Genomic DNA, 17,666 nt, shown 5'->3' on the forward strand with positions numbered 1-17,666 from the left:
TACATTCAGGTTTCTGAATGCAACTGGGCTCATGCCATTTTGATGTGGGAAGATTTCAAAGGGGCTAATGGGACTGAGAGCCTTCAGGATATGGTGTAGACTAACTAGAGTCAGGAATTCAGCCAAAGACTTTATAATGTCTTTCAAACAGCTGATGAATGCATCTAAATAAAGGAGCATCCTGTCAGTGTATTAGTGTCTGTTAAAGACACCGGAGACCTAGGATTCATGTATTTGTTTAAAAGTAGGTGTTCAGTACTACCAGAGATGCTCCAACAGATCACAGATACCTGTGTGCGCCTGGCATATGTGGCAGAGAATCCCAGTAAACTTGAACCTTCTTCATGGAAAGCTGGAAGCTTAACAGAACATATTGGGCATCTGAAAGGGCACTTTTGCAGGTGGCTGGAGAACTAAAGGCCATGTGAGCCACCCACAAGAAAGATTGTGTTGTAGATGCTTAAGTACCATTGATGAATCAGTGGAGATTTAGAACTCATCTTTGGAGTCTACCCTTGTAAATGAAATCAAAGGGCTTACATTGAGGGAGTTACATTTAGAAGCCTGAATCTGGAGCTAAATCCTGGACTGTTTTATGTAGGATTCACCTACAAAGCAAAAAAGTAGTGCTCAGTTAACCAGAGTACTGCTATGACTGGGCCACATAATTCATCCTACAAGTCCTACTTTAAACCCAGATAGAACTAAGACCTTGGGTTTGGAAGATTATTTCAGCATGACTAGTGATTAATGTTTGGAGCTTCAACATTTGCAGTATAGGAAGTGTGTCAAAAATCACTAATGGAGCAGTTTTAAGCTTACAGACTGATGTGAGAGCAAAGTCATGAAGCAGCCACAAATCTTTATATTGGTACTGCCTTCTAAGAAAAGTTTATGCTGGCAGAAAATGCACTCAAAACTATCTAGTAAAGATTTTCATCATTCTGTTATAGTTCAATTTAGTCCAGTGAAGCTTATCCCCATTTTTTAAATAAATTTCTTAATGAGGCTGTCTTTGTGATGTTTGCTTCACTCACAAGGAAACTTGGCACTTCTCCTTTCAGGGTGAGCTGAAAGACCTTGTCCTTTCCTGTAGCATAGAAGACATGACTGAACCCCTCTTTCTCAGCATTTCTGGAGAAGTAAAAGGACTGCATATCACCTACTCAGTATCTCATGACAGTGGATCAAGGTAAATCAAGGGTTTACCCTTGAACTGAACAAAAATTACTTCTTCCCAAATCAAAAACACAATAAAGAAGGGAAGAAACCCACTTATCTGTATAAACCTCATTCCTCCTCCTACTGTACACAACAAGGACAGTAAAATGTGCTGGGACAATTCACTGAAGGGGCGTGTGTGAAGCAAAGGTACTGGGTTTACACCCTAGCCAAAGTCAGCATCTTCATAGGCCCAAGCAAAGACCAGAGAAGAGCACTACTCCATTCCCTCCATATTTTAGCTGAAACAAATAAACAGCTATGAATTCATTAATTCATAAATAAGAAAATGATGTGAAGTTAACTGCACATTAGTGAAACTCATGTTCATGTGTTGTGTCTCTTCTCCCCTCATTCTCCTGGCACTTGTAACCTGCCAGTTGTCTTGACACTTCCGTGTACAGAGAGCATGACAAATTACCTTTCTCCATGGTAACCAAAGTGTGGGACCTCTGCAGTCCCTCACACATTTGTGAGTAACAACTATTTTCTGAAATGCCAAAAAAATCTGCAAATCCTTAGATGTGAACTTAGAATTATGGAATTATACTCAAGAACTTGTATTTTGGACCATTATGTTTTGTTGTTGTGTTGTGAGACATGATGTTAAAGAGAAGTGAATGTAGTTCTCTCTGACTTGGTACATCTGACTGATTTGTTTTTCTTTCATTTTTCTGGTATGTAGCATGATTATACTCTCTCTTAGAATATGCTTATGTTTATATATAAGGAAAAAATGGCTTTAATTGGATTGGTTGGCATGTTATATATGATAAAAATGTCACCCCTATCCTTGCGTGGATAGAGGTGAAAAAAAAAACGGAAAGCACTAAATGCTGATGCCAAAAATCATGGGCTGCATGGCCCTTTTACACTGGTCATCACAACCACACTGCACATTTTAACAACTACTGAAATTCCCTGTGGCATCAGAAAATGAGACTGATATTTTAACACTAATGTAATTCTTTTCTGACAGTGCTGAAAGAAAAATGTTGCAGAGCCCTTGTGGTCTTTTGGACTTTGGATCTGAAGTTGCACTCAAAGACATAGTGAAGTGCCAGCTAATTCTGACAAATCACACTGGCATCAGTGCTCCCTTCAAAGTAGAAGCTGAGTATTTTACTTGCTACTCACTTACTCCAGAACAAGACCTGTGAGTCTCCCAATTCTGCATGATGAACCCAATACTAATTTAGAATAATAGAATTGTTTTTGTTGGAAAAGACCTTCAAGAACGAGTCTAACTCCTCCCCTCACACTGCCAAGCCCACCACCAACCCATGGCCCTCAGCACCTCAGCTACACGGCTTTTAAATATCTCCACCACCTCCCTAGCAGTCTATTGCAGTGTCTAAAGCCTGTTCCAGTGTCTTAAGTCTGGATTAAATCTGGAATGAGAACAGAATGCTGTTGTCTCTGTCATAAGATACACTTTCTGCAGCCTTTCTATACTTTCTGGTGGCGTTTTTTAAGCTCTTCCTCTGACTGTGGTAATGAAACCTGCTGGTGAGGTTTCCTGCAGAAGCAGAGTTTGCAATCCCAGGACAGAAGATTTAGCTGTTGTAAATGGCAAAACACTCTTGCTGCCAGTGAGCACAACCTGGTTTACACTGGCCAAGACTCTGTGAATGCACGCAAAGTCTTACAACTCACAAGCTGATTCACTCCTCATGATGTGGCTTTCAAAACAGGCTTTGTAGGCAGCCCTCCTTTTGGTTATAATAGACACTAACGTAGGAGTCAGAGCTGTTACTTTAGCAGACTCCTCATTTCACACAATTGCCATGATTTTTTATTTTTTCAAGCTCCTCAAGCTACCTGGTGGAAAGAAGAGGGCCTGTCAGAAAAAGTGCAGCCAGAAGAGCACAGTCAGGTATGAAAACAGCTGTTAATCCCCTCAGTGGACAGAAGGCAAAAGCCAACTGCCTACCATATTCAGCATTAAGTGAGCCAATCAGGCACATCATTCCACTCTCAGAGTATCCAAGTAACTCTACACTGTTGAATTATTTGGTTCCTCACTTTATTCTTGGATTTGAAAGCGCACATTAGGTCACTTCCTCTCTTGCTTCTTTTTACTCTCCCCGCCACACACTTTCTCTCTCCTCCTCATTTTCTTTTTCTCATTCCTCTTCTTTTTCTTGAAAATATTAGTCTGAAACAAAGACAAGTGGTTCCATAGATAGTTCACTCCCAGCACACTATGGATGACATGCATTGGCTTCCAATACCATTGTAGCAGGCTTTTCTCCCCCCAACTCTTTTATATACCCTCCCCTTGGGGAAAGCTACAGCACAGCCCATCTATCATTTCTAATGCATTCTACTGAAAACTAGTAACATTTGGGGCCACATGAGACCTGGGGAGGGGAGAAATGGGAGCAAAATACTATGAAGTGTATCTCAAGTGTACTGTATCCAAAATAAAACTTGGACCTATTGGTACCTTGCCACAGAGTTTGGTATCTATCTGTTTGTCGTGGTTTAGGCCCATCAGGGAAACAAAGACCACGATTAGCCTCGAGTACCGAAGTGGCTGAGAATTGCTCAAGGGCAGGCAGAGCTTAATTGCCGCTTAAGGTTCAGGACAAAACAGACCAGGCCACTCAGTTTGGGGAAGAAAACAGAGAAACAATTGAATGCAACATCAACTAAAACATAACCCAAAACATAACCAAAATGAAACAACACAGAGTAATACATCAATGAAGAGTCCAACCAGCCTTTTTAAGAACACTTTCTTGCTCAGAGCCCTGATCCCGGTGTTTTTACCCTGTCCCCTCCTGAACGGTTCGGGGGGGCAGGCAGTGGGGGTTTCAGTTAGTCTGTTCCCGATAGCTTCTGCCTCAGGACGGGTGAACTCCACACCAGTCCTCCCTGCAAGTCCGTGGGGTAACTCACACACACGGCAGCCCTGCACAGGCTGCTCCGACGCGCACTTATTCCAGAGGCTGCAGCTCCTCTCTGCCTCTCGTGTGGGGCTGCTCTGTGGCACACAGGCTCTCAGCCACGGCCGCCTCCCCACACAGTCCCTCGTCCATCCAGGCTCACTCACATTGAGCTGCTGGTAACTCTCGGTCCTGCCACGGATCTCCATAGGTTGCAGGGGCACAGCTTGCATTCTCGCCACGGCTTGCAGAGGAGTCTCTGGTCTATTGCTTCTCCTTCCTTCCTCCTCCTCCTCCTCTGGCTGAAGGGTCCGCGTTGTCGCCTCCATCTTGTATCAGTCTCACACCTCCTTCCAGCACTTCAAATTCCTGTCCCCTAAATAGTGATGGCAGAGGTGCCAGATTGGCCCAGCCGGGCCGGAGGTGGGTCTGAACCCAGGAGCCGGGGGAGAGTCCAAAAACTCTTTACCGGGTCTTCACTGCAACCCGCTCCCCCTGTTACTAAGCCAAAAGCTGCCCCTTGCTAAACCAGAACACTGTTACAGAGCTTTTCAGCTGTTGAATTAGTGCTTAAGAGGGGAAAGTGCTGTTCTGACAGATTGCATGCAAGCTTGTGGATTTAGAAGGCCAAGTGATGCAGAATGTGTAAAGGCTTCGCTCTTTGTGATTCATTCTTTGTGTCAAAGAGCACACAGAAGTAAACAGGCAGCTGTTAATAGAACCATAACCAGCTAGCACTTATTTTAACAACCAACCAGCTTAATTTTCTCAAATGGAGGATGTGCTTTCATGTAACCAATTAGTACCAATTAGAGTCCTGGATCAGGTCTTTGGAAGGGAGTCCTTCCACAAAATAATCTCTACAGGAACTAACTCTCAAAAACCAGATGAAGACTCACTGCACAAGGGAACTTGGGTGAAGCAATATAAATGGGGGTTGTGTAAATGGTTGCAGGTGTTTTTGAAGCCAGTGAAGTCAGGCTGATTAGCACCTATTAGTCCTATGTATTCTTTGAAAGACTTTGTTCCATTTCCTCAAAGTTCATCAAATTCTTCTTTGTTGTGCTCCTGCAGAGTTTGCAGCAGCAGTGCTGTCTCATGGGAAGGGAGTAGCTTTCCACGTACAACCTTCCACAGGAACTCTGCAAGCCTTCCAGCAGCTAATCATAGAAATAACAGCTTATAACAACATGTGGGGAGAGTACTGGGATGATCTTGTCTGTAAGGTAGGTGGGGCTTTGGTTTCAAAGGTAGTATTTTACACTTATTGTATTTCCCAGATTCTTTCCTATTAAAAACACTTCTTGAGTTTTTTAGGACTTGTGTAAAAAATCATGGCAGATGTTGCTATACCCACTACTCCAAATTTCCAAGGAACAATTGCTTTGTCTTAAAGTGCATGGTTTAGTTTTGGGGTGTCATGTGTATCCCCTGGGAGGTTTTTGTGTGCCTGTAAAATTACTGTAGCTTTGATTTATAAAATCTGTTTGGTAGGTGGCCAGTGCACTACTCTGCTCTACTATTACAATACATTGTGTTGTGTGGAAAAGCTGCAGGAAAGCTGATGAATGTATGAGGTATTGCATTCTCCTGCTAAGAACTTTTGTTAGCATATAAATTAGATGCTGTCAAAAGAAACCAGTAAAAAATATTTGACAATCTAATCAATTTTCAAAACATAACTTTGTAACCCAGAGAAAGAACATTTGGTCTTGATTGTAATAGCAAAAATATCTTTTTAATAGGTGGGAGACTTACAACCTAGATTAATTCCTATGCAAATGACGGTGAAAGGCTGTCCAATCTTCCTACAGATGACAGGACCTCAAATAGAGCAACCCATTATCAGGTATAGTGCAAAATACTGTCAAAAAAGTTGGAGAATGAAATGCCCTTGGACTACAGCCATAATGAGAAGGTCAGCAAAGTGACTGTCCAAGTACAGTATCTACTTCTATAACACCAATACATTTGTCTTTGGTAATTAGGAAAGAATCCGCACAGAAGCTTTCCCAGATTTACCAGCAATCCCTGTTCTGGGCTTACAGGCATAGAAGTTCACCCAGTCCAGCCTCATCTGATTCTGTGGAGGTGGAAACTGGTACACAGTGGCAGTTCTCACCATCATCCACAGTTCATTCCTCCCTGTCCACTTACAGGATCAGGAGAAATGCAGCTCCAAGATTAATAGGGGCAGGGGAACGTTTAAGCCCTCACATGCAGCAAGTTTCATCTGCACATCTGGGTGAGGGATAGGGGTTGGTTATAGAGACTATGGCTACTACACACTGCTTCTTCCTGACTTCAGAGGAATTGGCATTGCTTATCATACTGCAGCCAAGAGCATTTGCAATGTCAGCTCTGTAATGGGGCATGGAAAAAGGATTTAGCTATCCACCATAAAATAAACAAGCCCTCTGCACCTGTAAATCTGTATCTGGCACAGGTCATTCCACTGCTGTGCAGCCGTTTGCTGCCACTGCCAGAGTGTTGCACAAAAGCTGGCAGCACACGTTCACCCTGAAACCTCTGAGACCACTACACTGGGAAAAGAGAGACTGATTAAATAAAACAATGTTGTACTTCACAGCATAGTCCATGCCTTACCTGACAGCCACTCTCACCAGGCTGCCAGTGCAGACAGATTTGTTTCCACTTTTAACCAAACCTTTAATGATTTGAGACATTCGTTTTTCTCTTCGTAGAAACGTTGTGGTTGGAAAAGAATGTCTCACCAAGTCCAACCCCCCACCTCACACTGCCAAGCCCACCACTAACCCATAGCCCTGTTTTACTGCAACTGTACTGACAGCAACATTTTCCCCTCAGGTTTGGCACTCATGTCTCTGGAGGGCCTCCCATCTCCCGGAGGGTCCAGCTCAACAATCCCACTCCTTTTGGTAAGAATGGCTTCATCAGCATTTGCTCCTTCTGATCATAAACACAGAAGCAGCCAGTAATATATTAATGAACAGGCCTACTTGTTTCCTAAGCAAGATGTTTGTTGTAAAAACGATAATACTGGTATATAAGAGAGTGTCTAAGTTGTTTCCTGACACAGAATAGCACAATAACACATGTTGTCAGGTCTTTCTGCACACAGCAGTATTTATCATTTACAACATTACTGCCCTGAGTGTTAGTTTGCTTTCTGTAGCAGCACAGCAGGTAAGCCCCAGCTAGAGTGTAGTAGGATGTACGTTATTGACTCAGTGTGCTGTTAACTGTGAAACTGCACGTCCTGTCCTGAGGTGTTTTGCTCATGGCAATGATGAGAATTCAGGATTTTTGATCTTGGTTTTGCACATGTCTCACAGCACTAACCCTGCACAATCAGATGTGCTGCCTACTGCTTAGTGGCATCATCTGGCCTTTCTGGTTTTACTTTTTTTATCTCCTGAGTGAGATTTTAAGGTCTTGAGAGCAAACCTCAATCACCTTTTTTTCCTGAGTGACACTAAACATATTTGCTGAGCAAGAAAAATGCCCATCATTTATTTTTAATGCTATTAAAAGTATTGTTTGGAATCTAGAGAGTGGCCAAGCTATAATAACAGCATAGCACACATGGTCTTAAGTCATAGAATGGTGGGGTTGGAAGGGATCTCTAGAACTCATCCAGTCCCATCCCCCGTGAAAGCAGGTTCCCCTTGATCAGGGGGCACAGGAACACATCTGGGTGGGTTTGGAAACCTCCAGAGAAGGAGACTCCACACCTTCCTTAGGCAGCCTGTGCCAGGGCTCCCTCACCTCAACACCAAACAAGTTTTTCCTTGTGGAAACTTTTTGTGGAACTTTTTGTGTTCTAGCTGATATCCATTCCCCCTTGTTCTGGCACAGAAGACAACAGAAAAAAAGTGTCACCTCATACTCCTGACATCCACCCTTTAGGTACTTAGAAGTGATAATGAGATCCCTTCTCAGTCTTCTCCAGCCTTAGGTCCTGCAGCCTTTCCTCATCAGAGAGATATTCCAGTCCCCTGATCATCTTGGTAGCCCTGTGCTGGACTCTCTCTTGAGGTGGGGAGCCCAGCACTGGACACAGGGCTCCAGATAAGGCCTCACCAGGGCAGAGTAGAGGAGGAGGAGAACTTCCCTTGACCTGCTGCCCACACTCTTCTTAATCAGTTTACTCTTCTTAAATCATTTTTATGTGCAACAAATATGGAAAGCTCAAGATGTGCTTTAATACAAATCCAGTTGATAGACACAGATTTGTTACTTGATGTTCTGGTTCTCTGGTACCAACCAAGCTACGAGTCTTCTCAATGACCAGAAGTTCTTTCTCCTTTCCAATTCAGACATCCGCTTGGACTGGGAAATTTACAACCAAGAGCAAGATGATAAAAAGCTAGTGGACCTGTTGATGTTCTTTGGAGACCCTTTTCCTCTGAAGGACAGGGATGGAAATGAGACTGCATCAATTGGTAGCACCTCGGAGTCAGAGATCATGCTGAAGTGGGACGAAACTGCCATTCCCTGTGGAAGCATTTCACAAGCCACAGATGAGGTCAGCTGTTACTCTGTTTTTTTATACTGCTGCCGAGATACATGACTGGTTTCTTGGCGTGAAAGCTTGAAAACAATAACACACGATATAATTTGTAACTAAGAGATGGTTGTTGAAAGAAAAGTCAGCTCCTCTCAGGCAAAAATGTGATACATGAGTAGAGGGCTGCAGGTCTCAGCAGTTTCTGGAACGAGCTATAATATAAACAAATACCTCTCTGGCTTCTCTTTTCTTAAAGCCATTGAAGAAGTCAAATACTGTCACTGAAAATCTAACGCCACTTTTACATGAAAGTAACAGAAACTCCTTAATTTATCTCTGCTTTCCTCATGGGTGCTTTATGGTGTCAACCTGTGCTCTAGTCAGGAAGTGAATGTAACCTGCAAAATTCCAGTTGCAGCTAATGCTATGAAGGTATTTATCCCAGTGCTAAAGTTAGATTGCTTCTGTAGAATATGGTAACATCTGTTACAGGTGAAGTTTGCTTGTAATGCGGCAACTTATTGTCTTGGAAGACTGGGAGTGACAGGGAGGAGGTATCATGCAGGGTTGGTATATCCTTCTGGCAAAGGTGATACAGAAAGGATACTAAATTTTCCTCTGCCTCAGCTCAGAAGGCATAGTTGTTTTGAATGCTCTTCTGACCTTCCTTGTGCCACAAGGGAACATTATTGGCTTGGAGTGCTATCTTGTGTGATGGGCCAGAGCTGTCATGGTTAAGTGATTCTCTTGGTTGGACCCAAGCATGCTCATTTTCCAAGGAGCTCAGGAGCAGCTTCAGGACAGAAAACCTGTGCAGGAAAAAACCCCCTGAATGTCCAGGACGTATCCACATGTCCAGGTTTTGTGCCAGAAAGAAAGAAACTGGAGCTGGCCTTGCTTACTGCCTAGTGCAGCACTTCCCCGCCTTTCACTCACATTCTTCCTTTGTGGTGTAACAGTTTTAACCATTCTCCACCCTTCTGTCCCTTCAGCCTTCAGCCCCTGACAGCGGAGAGAAGGAAATCATCCCTCAAGAACCTATGATACAGAAAATTGTCTCTGTGCTTATTCGGCCTCATGAAGGGGTTCCTGCAGACACCCCCTATTCCATTACTCCAAGACAGATAGTAAGCTTTGATGTTTTCTTTTTCCTTATAGTTAAGAGTATTTTCTACAGGACAGAGGAGACAGAAAAGGAGGAGGAAGTCACTTTGATTTGAGGTAGATACTATTAAACAGTGAAATGGTAGGCTGAGAGGCTTTAATGTCTTGAAGATGACCATGAGAAGAGTTTGCAAAGTCAACAGAGAGAATAACATATTCTATAGCTATATTTGAACAGGAGTTGTGTAGTTGTCCTAGGCTCTCTACAGTGCCATCTCGTAGAATGGTGTTTGGAAGGGACCTCAAAAGCTCATCTAGTCCAACCCCTCTGTCAAAGCAGGAGCAGCTCGATCAGGTAACACAGGAACTCATCCAGGCAAAGACCATCTCTGGTGGTCTCATTTGGGTTGCCCTGGTGAAATGTGTGGAATTAGGTGGGAGGCCTCCAGTCTGAAGCTTTGGAAGCCTGTTATTTAGCCAGGGTAGCTTTGCTAAGGAGATGGGACAGGTGGGCTGCTGAGAAAGGGAAGCTCTGTAGACAACTCTTAGATAAACTGTTGTAACCCACAGTGCTGCAAAAAGTTACTGGTGCAAACAGGGGCCACAGGGTCACTGTTCCTTAGAAAGAAAGTAAACCAAAGACAGCCCTGGAGTGGTCTAACCATGAGTGAGCTGCCCAAAACATCAGCATTTCAGTGTTGATTCTTAAATATTAGCACGTTTTTTGCCAAAGGGTTTCAGTTACAAGTTAGGATGAGCTAAAGATTACATAACAGAAATAATTAGAGAAGTGGCATCTCAAAGTACTGAAGCCTACAGTCAGCTCTGGCTGACTGAGGCTGAGATGGGTCAGATGAACGTGTGCCTGGTAATGGCTGCAGCCTCTACCAGGGGTAAGCAACAGTGAGCTTGGCCTGTGTGGAATGGAGTTGATGCTTAGGGAGTCCTTCAGGTAGTCCCCAGCAGAGAGGTTCTCCATGTTTGTGCCATTGCTCCAGAAGATCTGTTGGCTCAGGCATTGTGCAGCACAGCTGCTCAGACCTGCCTTCAGCCCCTGTGCCAACAGCCAAGCTCCCTCTGACCCTCCTGTGTTGTAGGATAGGACCTCACTGTTTCTACTCTGGCCCTGCTAGACTTTAGGCAGAGCTTTCTTGTGCTCCTCACCCCTCGGAGCAGGGGAAGAAATGCAAGGAGAGCTGAGCTCCTTTTGCTTCTACTGAATATCAGTCCAGGAAGACCAAACACCTCACCCAGAGCAGGAGGGTTTGTGCCTGCAAAGCACTAGCCTGAAAGCAGCACACACTACATGGCCCCTGGGCTTACGAACCCAGCTACACATGAATTGGCTCTGTAGGGAAATAGCTAAAGTTATTCTTCAGCAACAGTAGGATTTAACCATAAAATGCAGAATGCACCTAAGGAAAGCAGAAGCTATTCAACCTGCAAATCCCAGAAGCTCCACTGTAGCTGGCCAGTGCCTTTGATTATCTTCCCTGCTGCCATGTAAACCAAAAGTCAGGCAAGAGTAAACTGAACTGTAAAATACTTCTTAAGTCACACTTCACTCTTAAAAAAGGGATGTTTCTCCTATCTGTCAGTGCTGTCAGTGTGGGAGTCAGCCATTGTCCGAGTTAGCCATGGACTAAGAGTGGGCAAAGCTGGGTATTTTTAAAAACAAACAGGTACGTGCATATGTTTGTGTACTTAGAGTTGGTCTGTGACTCTGCTGAGACTTTGTTGGTGCTCAGTGTTACTCTGATAGTTGCAGCTGAAATAAGTCAGTTTTGTTGTCACATGTTGTCATTTTAGGGCAATCCTGAGCATAGCCCATCGCCAGGAGATTTCCTGCTGTTTTTTCAAGTCAGTTTTAGCAGCTGAGGATGCTTGTGCAAGCCCAGGCAGCTCCTTGCAGTACTGAGCACTTCTCTCTTGGCTGCAGGTGGTTCCAGGTTGTGGCAGTGTCTCTGTTGGCATCTCCTTCACCCCATATGTTCTACCCGAGACCGTGAGTGAGGTGCAGTGTGAAGGGTTTGTGCTGGGTTTCATGAGCCTAGATGACAAGGTAAACTGTAACATCAAGGCTGAATAATCATTTCCTTTCCTATAATTTATGTACAGGCTGCTGGACCTGGCTAGTCTGTATAAACAGGCCACCCTGTGCATCCTCATTTAACTAGAGTTGTCCATTTGTTGCATTTGATTTTTAACTTGTAAGCATTCTGTGGTGAGAATGTCACCATCTTCTTACATTGCCTGGTGCAGTAGAGCCCAGAGAAAATCCTGGGCTTTGAAATGTGGTCATAGCATCAGGGTTCATTGATAGCAGCAATTAACAATGGGACTGAGGCTGAGGAGTGCTGGGCTCTGCTCCTTGCTCTGCCTCCACCTTCCTGAGTAAATTTGGAAAGCATGTCTCTCCTCTGGGAAACCTCCTCAAGTGCAGCTCCTGGGGTAATGTGAAGCTTGAACAGTCTTTTATGAATTGCTCTGTGGTCCTGCAACATGAATCATTGCAAAGGTGCAAGGTGTAATGAATGAGAGACAAAGCAATGTTTAATAAAAACATCCCTGGTGTTCCTAGAGAAATTCCTAGAGAAACAGAGAACTATCCATGAGATATTTCTAGAAATATCCTAGAGAAATATCCATGTCTGCATGCAGTTCAGCTAGTCATAGAATCACAGAATGGTGGGTGTTGGACAGGACCTCTGGAGATCATCCAGTCCAGCCCCCGGCTAAAGCAGGTTTCCCTTGATCAGGTCACACAGGAACGTGTCCAGGTGGGTTTGGAAACCTGCAGAGGAGACTCCACACCCTCCTGGGGCAGCCTGTGCCAGGGCTCCCTCACCTGAACAGTGAAATAGTTTCTCCTTATGAATAATTTGAGTCTTTTGTGTTTATGTCCATTACCCCTTGTCATGTCACTGGAAACAACAAAAAAAAAAGTCAGCCCATACTCCTGGTATCTACCCTTTAGGTACTTGTAAGTGTTAATGAGATCCCCCCCTTAGCCTTTTCTTCTCCAGGCTGAACAGCCCCAGGTCTTTCCTCATCAGAAAATCTCCAGTCCCCTGATCATTTTGTTGGCCCTGTGCTAGACACTCTCCAGCACTTCCCTGTCCCTCTTGAGCTGAGGAGCCCAGAACTGGACACAGTACTCCAGATGAGGCCTCACCAGGGCAGAGTAGCCTTGACCTGTTGGCCACACTCTTCTTGATGCATCCCAGGATGCCATTGGCCTTCTTGGCCACGAGGGCACATTGCTGGCTCATATTTAGCTTATTATCAACCAGCACTCCCAGGTCTCTCTCTGCAGAGCTGCTTTCCAGCAGGTCAACACCCCTTGGCTTTTGCTGTTCCTTGCACGTTAACATTCCTGCACTCCAAACAGGCCACACATTTTCAAGCAGAACTCCATTTTGGCTAACAACTTCTCAAGTTAAAAGCAGAGTTTCAGGTTTTAGTGTTACCATTTTATACCTCATTTCTCTTCTTATTTCATTGCCAGCTTGCAAGGACAGTGCCCACCAAAGTCCGTCGTAGACATGGCCTTGAAGCTGCGCCACTACGAGTCGACCTGCAAGCGGCTGTAAGGCACGCACTGTGAGTACCACGACCATGGAGAAGGACCTGGGAGTCCTGGTTGATAGGAAACTAAACATGAGCCAGTAATGGGCCCTTGTGGCCAAGAAGGCCAATGACATCCTGGGATGCATCAAGAAGAGTGTGATCAAGATGATCAGGGGACTGGAGCATCTTCCTTATGAGGAAAGGCTGCCAGAATTGGGGCTGTTCAGCCTGAAGAAGAGGAGACTGAGAGAGGACCTCATTAATTTTTACAAATTTTACAAATGGTGGATGTCAGGAGGTTGGGGCATCACTTTTCCATATTGTATCTAGTGACGGGACAAGGGGTAATGGAAAGAAGCTGGAACTCAAAAAGTTCCATTTAAACAGAAAGAAAAACTATTTCAGTGTTGAGGTGAGGGAGCCCACCTGGACATGTTCCTGTGTGACCTGATCTAGGTGGACCTGCTTTGGCAAGGGGGGTGAATTAGAAGATCTCTAAAGGTCCCTCCGAACCCCTACCATCCTGTGATTCTGTGGAGGGTACCTCAGAGATGGGCAGGCCTGTAGGGCACGACTCTCATCACCTCTGCTTCTTCACACTCAGGTTAAAAGTAGACACAGATCATGAAAGAGGAATGGTGTTTTATTCAGTGGCAAGTGATCTCGTACCAGATCAGCCTCTATTAGGAGTAAGTATTTCCTACCCTGGTGACTTTAGCTAGTGCTGCTGTGCTACTGGAGGAATCCAGAGATTTATGCACTTGGGTTTGCAAATGCATCTTTATCCCCAGTAGCCTCATGATGCAATTTTCTATACTGCACATAGCAAGATAGGTAAAACAAAAGGACTGCAAATGCTTAAAATTAGTTATTCTATTTACTTGGTTAGTATTTTAATTATCGTTGACATATTCTTTATTATTATATTTCATTATTAGATGTATTCATTATTATAATATTATTATTTAGCCCTGGGCACAAGCTGGAACACAGGAAGTTCCGCTGAAACACAAGCAAAAACTGTTGAGGTGAGGGAGCCCTGGCACAGGCTGCCCAGGGAGGATGTGGAGTCTCCTTCTCTGGAGGATTCCAAACCCTACCTGGATGTGTTCCTGTGCCTCCTGATCAAAGGGAACCTGCTTTAGCAGGGGGTTGGACTCGGTGATCTCTAGAGGTCCCTTCCAACCCACACCATCCTGTGATTCTATGATTAGCCAGGAATAAGCAAAGCTGAGCTCAGATAGTGCCTTTCTCTTTGTTTGTAGAGGAGTTTGCTAGAAAAAGAAGTACTTCTTTTCAGGACATGAAAGGTCTAGTAGCAGCGTGAGTTGCTTCCCACAGCCTGCTCAGCTTCTGTGACCTTTGACATTCAGAGACTTTTAAATCTGATTTCATTATTTGTATTTTGTGTGTTTTTACTCCAGAAAATTTGAAAAATAGAAGTAGAAAACACTGGGTTGCTTTGGGATAAAGTCCTTGAGATCCCTGTTGGTGCTGAATGACCAGACAGAATGGAAAAAACCTCTCAAGGGACTTAAACTAACCAATTTTGAAATGTTTCTCCACCAGGTTTTGACAGATTCAGTAATGACTCAGAGTTTGAAACTCATCAATTGCACTAAGGCTCCTCTGTACTTCAGGCTCCTTCTGTGTACGCCCTTCAGCCTGTCCAGCACAGATCCTCAAAAGAGCACCAAAACATCTCACAGCAAGAAAGAGGAAAAAGAACAGCAACCACAACTTGTACTTCATCCCCAGCAAAACATGCTGGTAGGCTCAAAATAATAATATTATGCTCTTTTCTAATTAACTATGACCTGTTGCAAACTCCTGCAGAAAACCCTGTGGCTTTTGGAGCTCACCTAAATCAATAGCCTTATGCACGCTGGACAAATGAAAAGATTTCCAAAGCCTGCAGTCTCTTTTTTCCTTAAAATAGATGCAGGCAGTGCAGACAGAGACAAATTTGGTTCATTTTGGGTGTACACAATGATATTACAGGAAACAAAGTCCTGGAGTCCAGATTTGGGTCAGATGCAAAGAGTAACAGTTGCATTTTTGAAGCGTGCTTCTCCTTTTTCAGTGTTTTCAAGCAGGTCTTTAATTCTGACTTGTATGTTTCAGGCAACTTTGGGAACAGGGTATTTCTAACCTCTGGAGTTGAGAACCATTGTCTTGCTAGGGCCTGTTGCTGCCCCGTGGTTCAGACATGAGTCGTTGCCTTTACACTCCACCTGTGTACTGGATTGACAGGAAAGAGCTGTGGGGCGCCTTTTCTTTAACGATAATGTTTTGTTCCAGTGGGAATTTGGTTGCTGTCATGACACCTTTGGGTTCCAGTGGGAAAATGTGTTATGGGGCCTTTCAGCAGTGTTTACTTTGGATTTCCTGCACACAGTGTCATCTTGTGCGATGGTCATCTGGATTCCTCTTCCAACAGGTGAAAGTGTCATTCCACACAACTCCAAAGTTACTGACGTATCAGCATTTGCCAGATGCTCAGCTGCTTCCTGGACTCCAAGTGCTCCAGTTAGAGAATGGGGAGAGAAAGATGAAGTTTCATCAAAATCTGGTCATTGAACACAGTAACCACACCACCCAGGTAAGGTCAGAATGTCGGCTCGGGAGAGCTTTTCTCAGTACCTCTGGCTCAGAGTGAATGTGCCTTAGTATTTACTCGGCTCTGAAACACAGCCAGAGTCAATTGTGTCACCCAGTTATAGGGAATGGCCTCGGATTTGCAGAGAGTGGCTGAGACTGCAGGTGACCCTGAGGTGGTGACTGGCTCCTGCAGTGCCCGCACTGCCTGAAGGCCTCCTGGGTCCAACCCTGGTGCTGTGCAGTTAAATACTGATCTCTTCCAGATGGAAAGCTGTAACCCCCACCCCAAGTCCTCAGCAGTTGCACCACACTGCAGGCTTGGGGTTTTTTCCATACTAGGTGTTTGTGAGGACTGATCTGTGCAAGGTCTGAGCACCATATCTAAGATATAGGGCATTTAATACTACTGAGCCAATGGAATGTCTCACAGTGGGTCACACACAGTCCTAAGGGACAAGGAGATGCTGTCACACCTGCATCTCCACAGCAAACCCTCAGAACACATGGGAATGTTCACTCTGGGTTACTTCACAGTGTCTGGTTGGAAAACCTGTCCCAAAACAGTAAAACAAGCAACAGCTTCATTCACTCACAGCTGGTGAATGGGGAACTGACTCTGTTACAAAAGAACACAGAACAATCCCTCGAGTCAGTGCTTGAGGTGAAGAAGGATCCAGCTGTAGCAGCAGGTATTATTAAAGCTCTACAAAAATAAGGTGAGGGGTTTTTTCTCCTTTCTCTCTCCTGTTTTGCAGTTGGTCCCTGTGACTGCATACCTCACTGTTCCAGTGCTGGAGCTCTCCTGCAACACAGTGGATTTCAAGACCTGCTTTGTTGCCCAGACCAGGACTGAACACGTCTTGCTGTTTAACAGGAGTGGCTGTAGAAGTTACTGGACTGCTTTGCTGGGTATGCTGGTTTGGCAATTGGATTTCCTTGTGACATAGACTCACCATTCAGTGGTTTTGTTTGGTAAGACTGCATGCACTCACTCATATAGCAGATGTATGATGATGTTGGCTACCAAGGTAGCAGGTCTGCTTCTGTTCTCACTTAGGTGGGCTGCTTCCTTTTGCTTTGACATCAGTGTATCTCTGCTGATTTTAAGCTCCAGATAGAACCAAAAGATTGAATCACAGCCCCCACAGCTAGTGGCTGTGCTTTGCTCATTTATACTACAACCCCAAGAGGCAACTAGCAGCTGTGGCTGGGTTTGAGCTTGTGCCTAATGCTGTTAATGACAGATGGGCTTCAATGGAAAGATCAGGGCTGTGACATGGAGGCTGCTGATCACTCCTGTGTTAGAGGATGATAACAGATTGGCCACAAGCACAGAAAGCCTCTGCCAGTGTGAGCTGTGATTTAGTGTTTGACTGGCAAGGAGGCACCTCAATTTGAAGACTACATGCTGTACAAACTTAGACCCAGGGGCTCGTATTGCTTTGACATTTGCCCCTTTCACCGCAGATGAACATGAAAGGCCCAACGACCTGCAAGTATTCTCTGTCTCTCCTGCTAATGGCATTTTGGAGGCACGTGAAGGGGACCTACCTACAAGGGAGGTTTTGCAGATCAGCTTCACTGCAAGGTACAGTTACCAGGACTGAAATCTGTCACTCTCTGTCGAGCCCAGACTTACAGTGTGAGCAGTCATGGAAAGCAAAGAGCAGTTCAGCTCTGCTCTTGTGTTCTCAGGCTGCTCACTCTCATTCTAACACTTTGCCAGTTCTGGACTTCCAGCTGGTGTTTTCCACAGAACCGTGTTCCCTGCACTGCTCCCATAGATG

At 44.6% G+C, this 17,666-nt stretch overlaps 1 protein-coding gene across 1 annotated transcript in view; it reads left to right on the forward strand.

Annotated features, from left to right (window-relative positions):
* The window catches only part of DLEC1 (DLEC1 cilia and flagella associated protein), a 41,187-nt gene that overhangs the window by 21,793 nt on the left and 1,728 nt on the right, over window positions 1-17,666 (forward strand). The window contains exons 23-37 of the mRNA XM_061997412.1: window positions 1,065-1,192; window positions 2,201-2,370; window positions 3,026-3,097; window positions 5,187-5,338; window positions 5,858-5,961; window positions 6,942-7,012; window positions 8,414-8,622; window positions 9,597-9,731; window positions 11,648-11,770; window positions 13,217-13,311; window positions 13,883-13,967; window positions 14,848-15,048; window positions 15,719-15,880; window positions 16,635-16,788; window positions 17,347-17,467. Coding sequence (XP_061853396.1) covers window positions 1,065-1,192; window positions 2,201-2,370; window positions 3,026-3,097; window positions 5,187-5,338; window positions 5,858-5,961; window positions 6,942-7,012; window positions 8,414-8,622; window positions 9,597-9,731; window positions 11,648-11,770; window positions 13,217-13,311; window positions 13,883-13,967; window positions 14,848-15,048; window positions 15,719-15,880; window positions 16,635-16,788; window positions 17,347-17,467 — 1,982 coding nt within the window. The remainder of the gene's footprint in view (window positions 1-1,064; window positions 1,193-2,200; window positions 2,371-3,025; window positions 3,098-5,186; window positions 5,339-5,857; window positions 5,962-6,941; window positions 7,013-8,413; window positions 8,623-9,596; window positions 9,732-11,647; window positions 11,771-13,216; window positions 13,312-13,882; window positions 13,968-14,847; window positions 15,049-15,718; window positions 15,881-16,634; window positions 16,789-17,346; window positions 17,468-17,666) is intronic.

This window comes from Colius striatus, chromosome 5, assembly GCF_028858725.1.
Source record: "Colius striatus isolate bColStr4 chromosome 5, bColStr4.1.hap1, whole genome shotgun sequence".
Classification (NCBI taxonomy): Eukaryota; Metazoa; Chordata; class Aves; order Coliiformes; family Coliidae; genus Colius; species Colius striatus.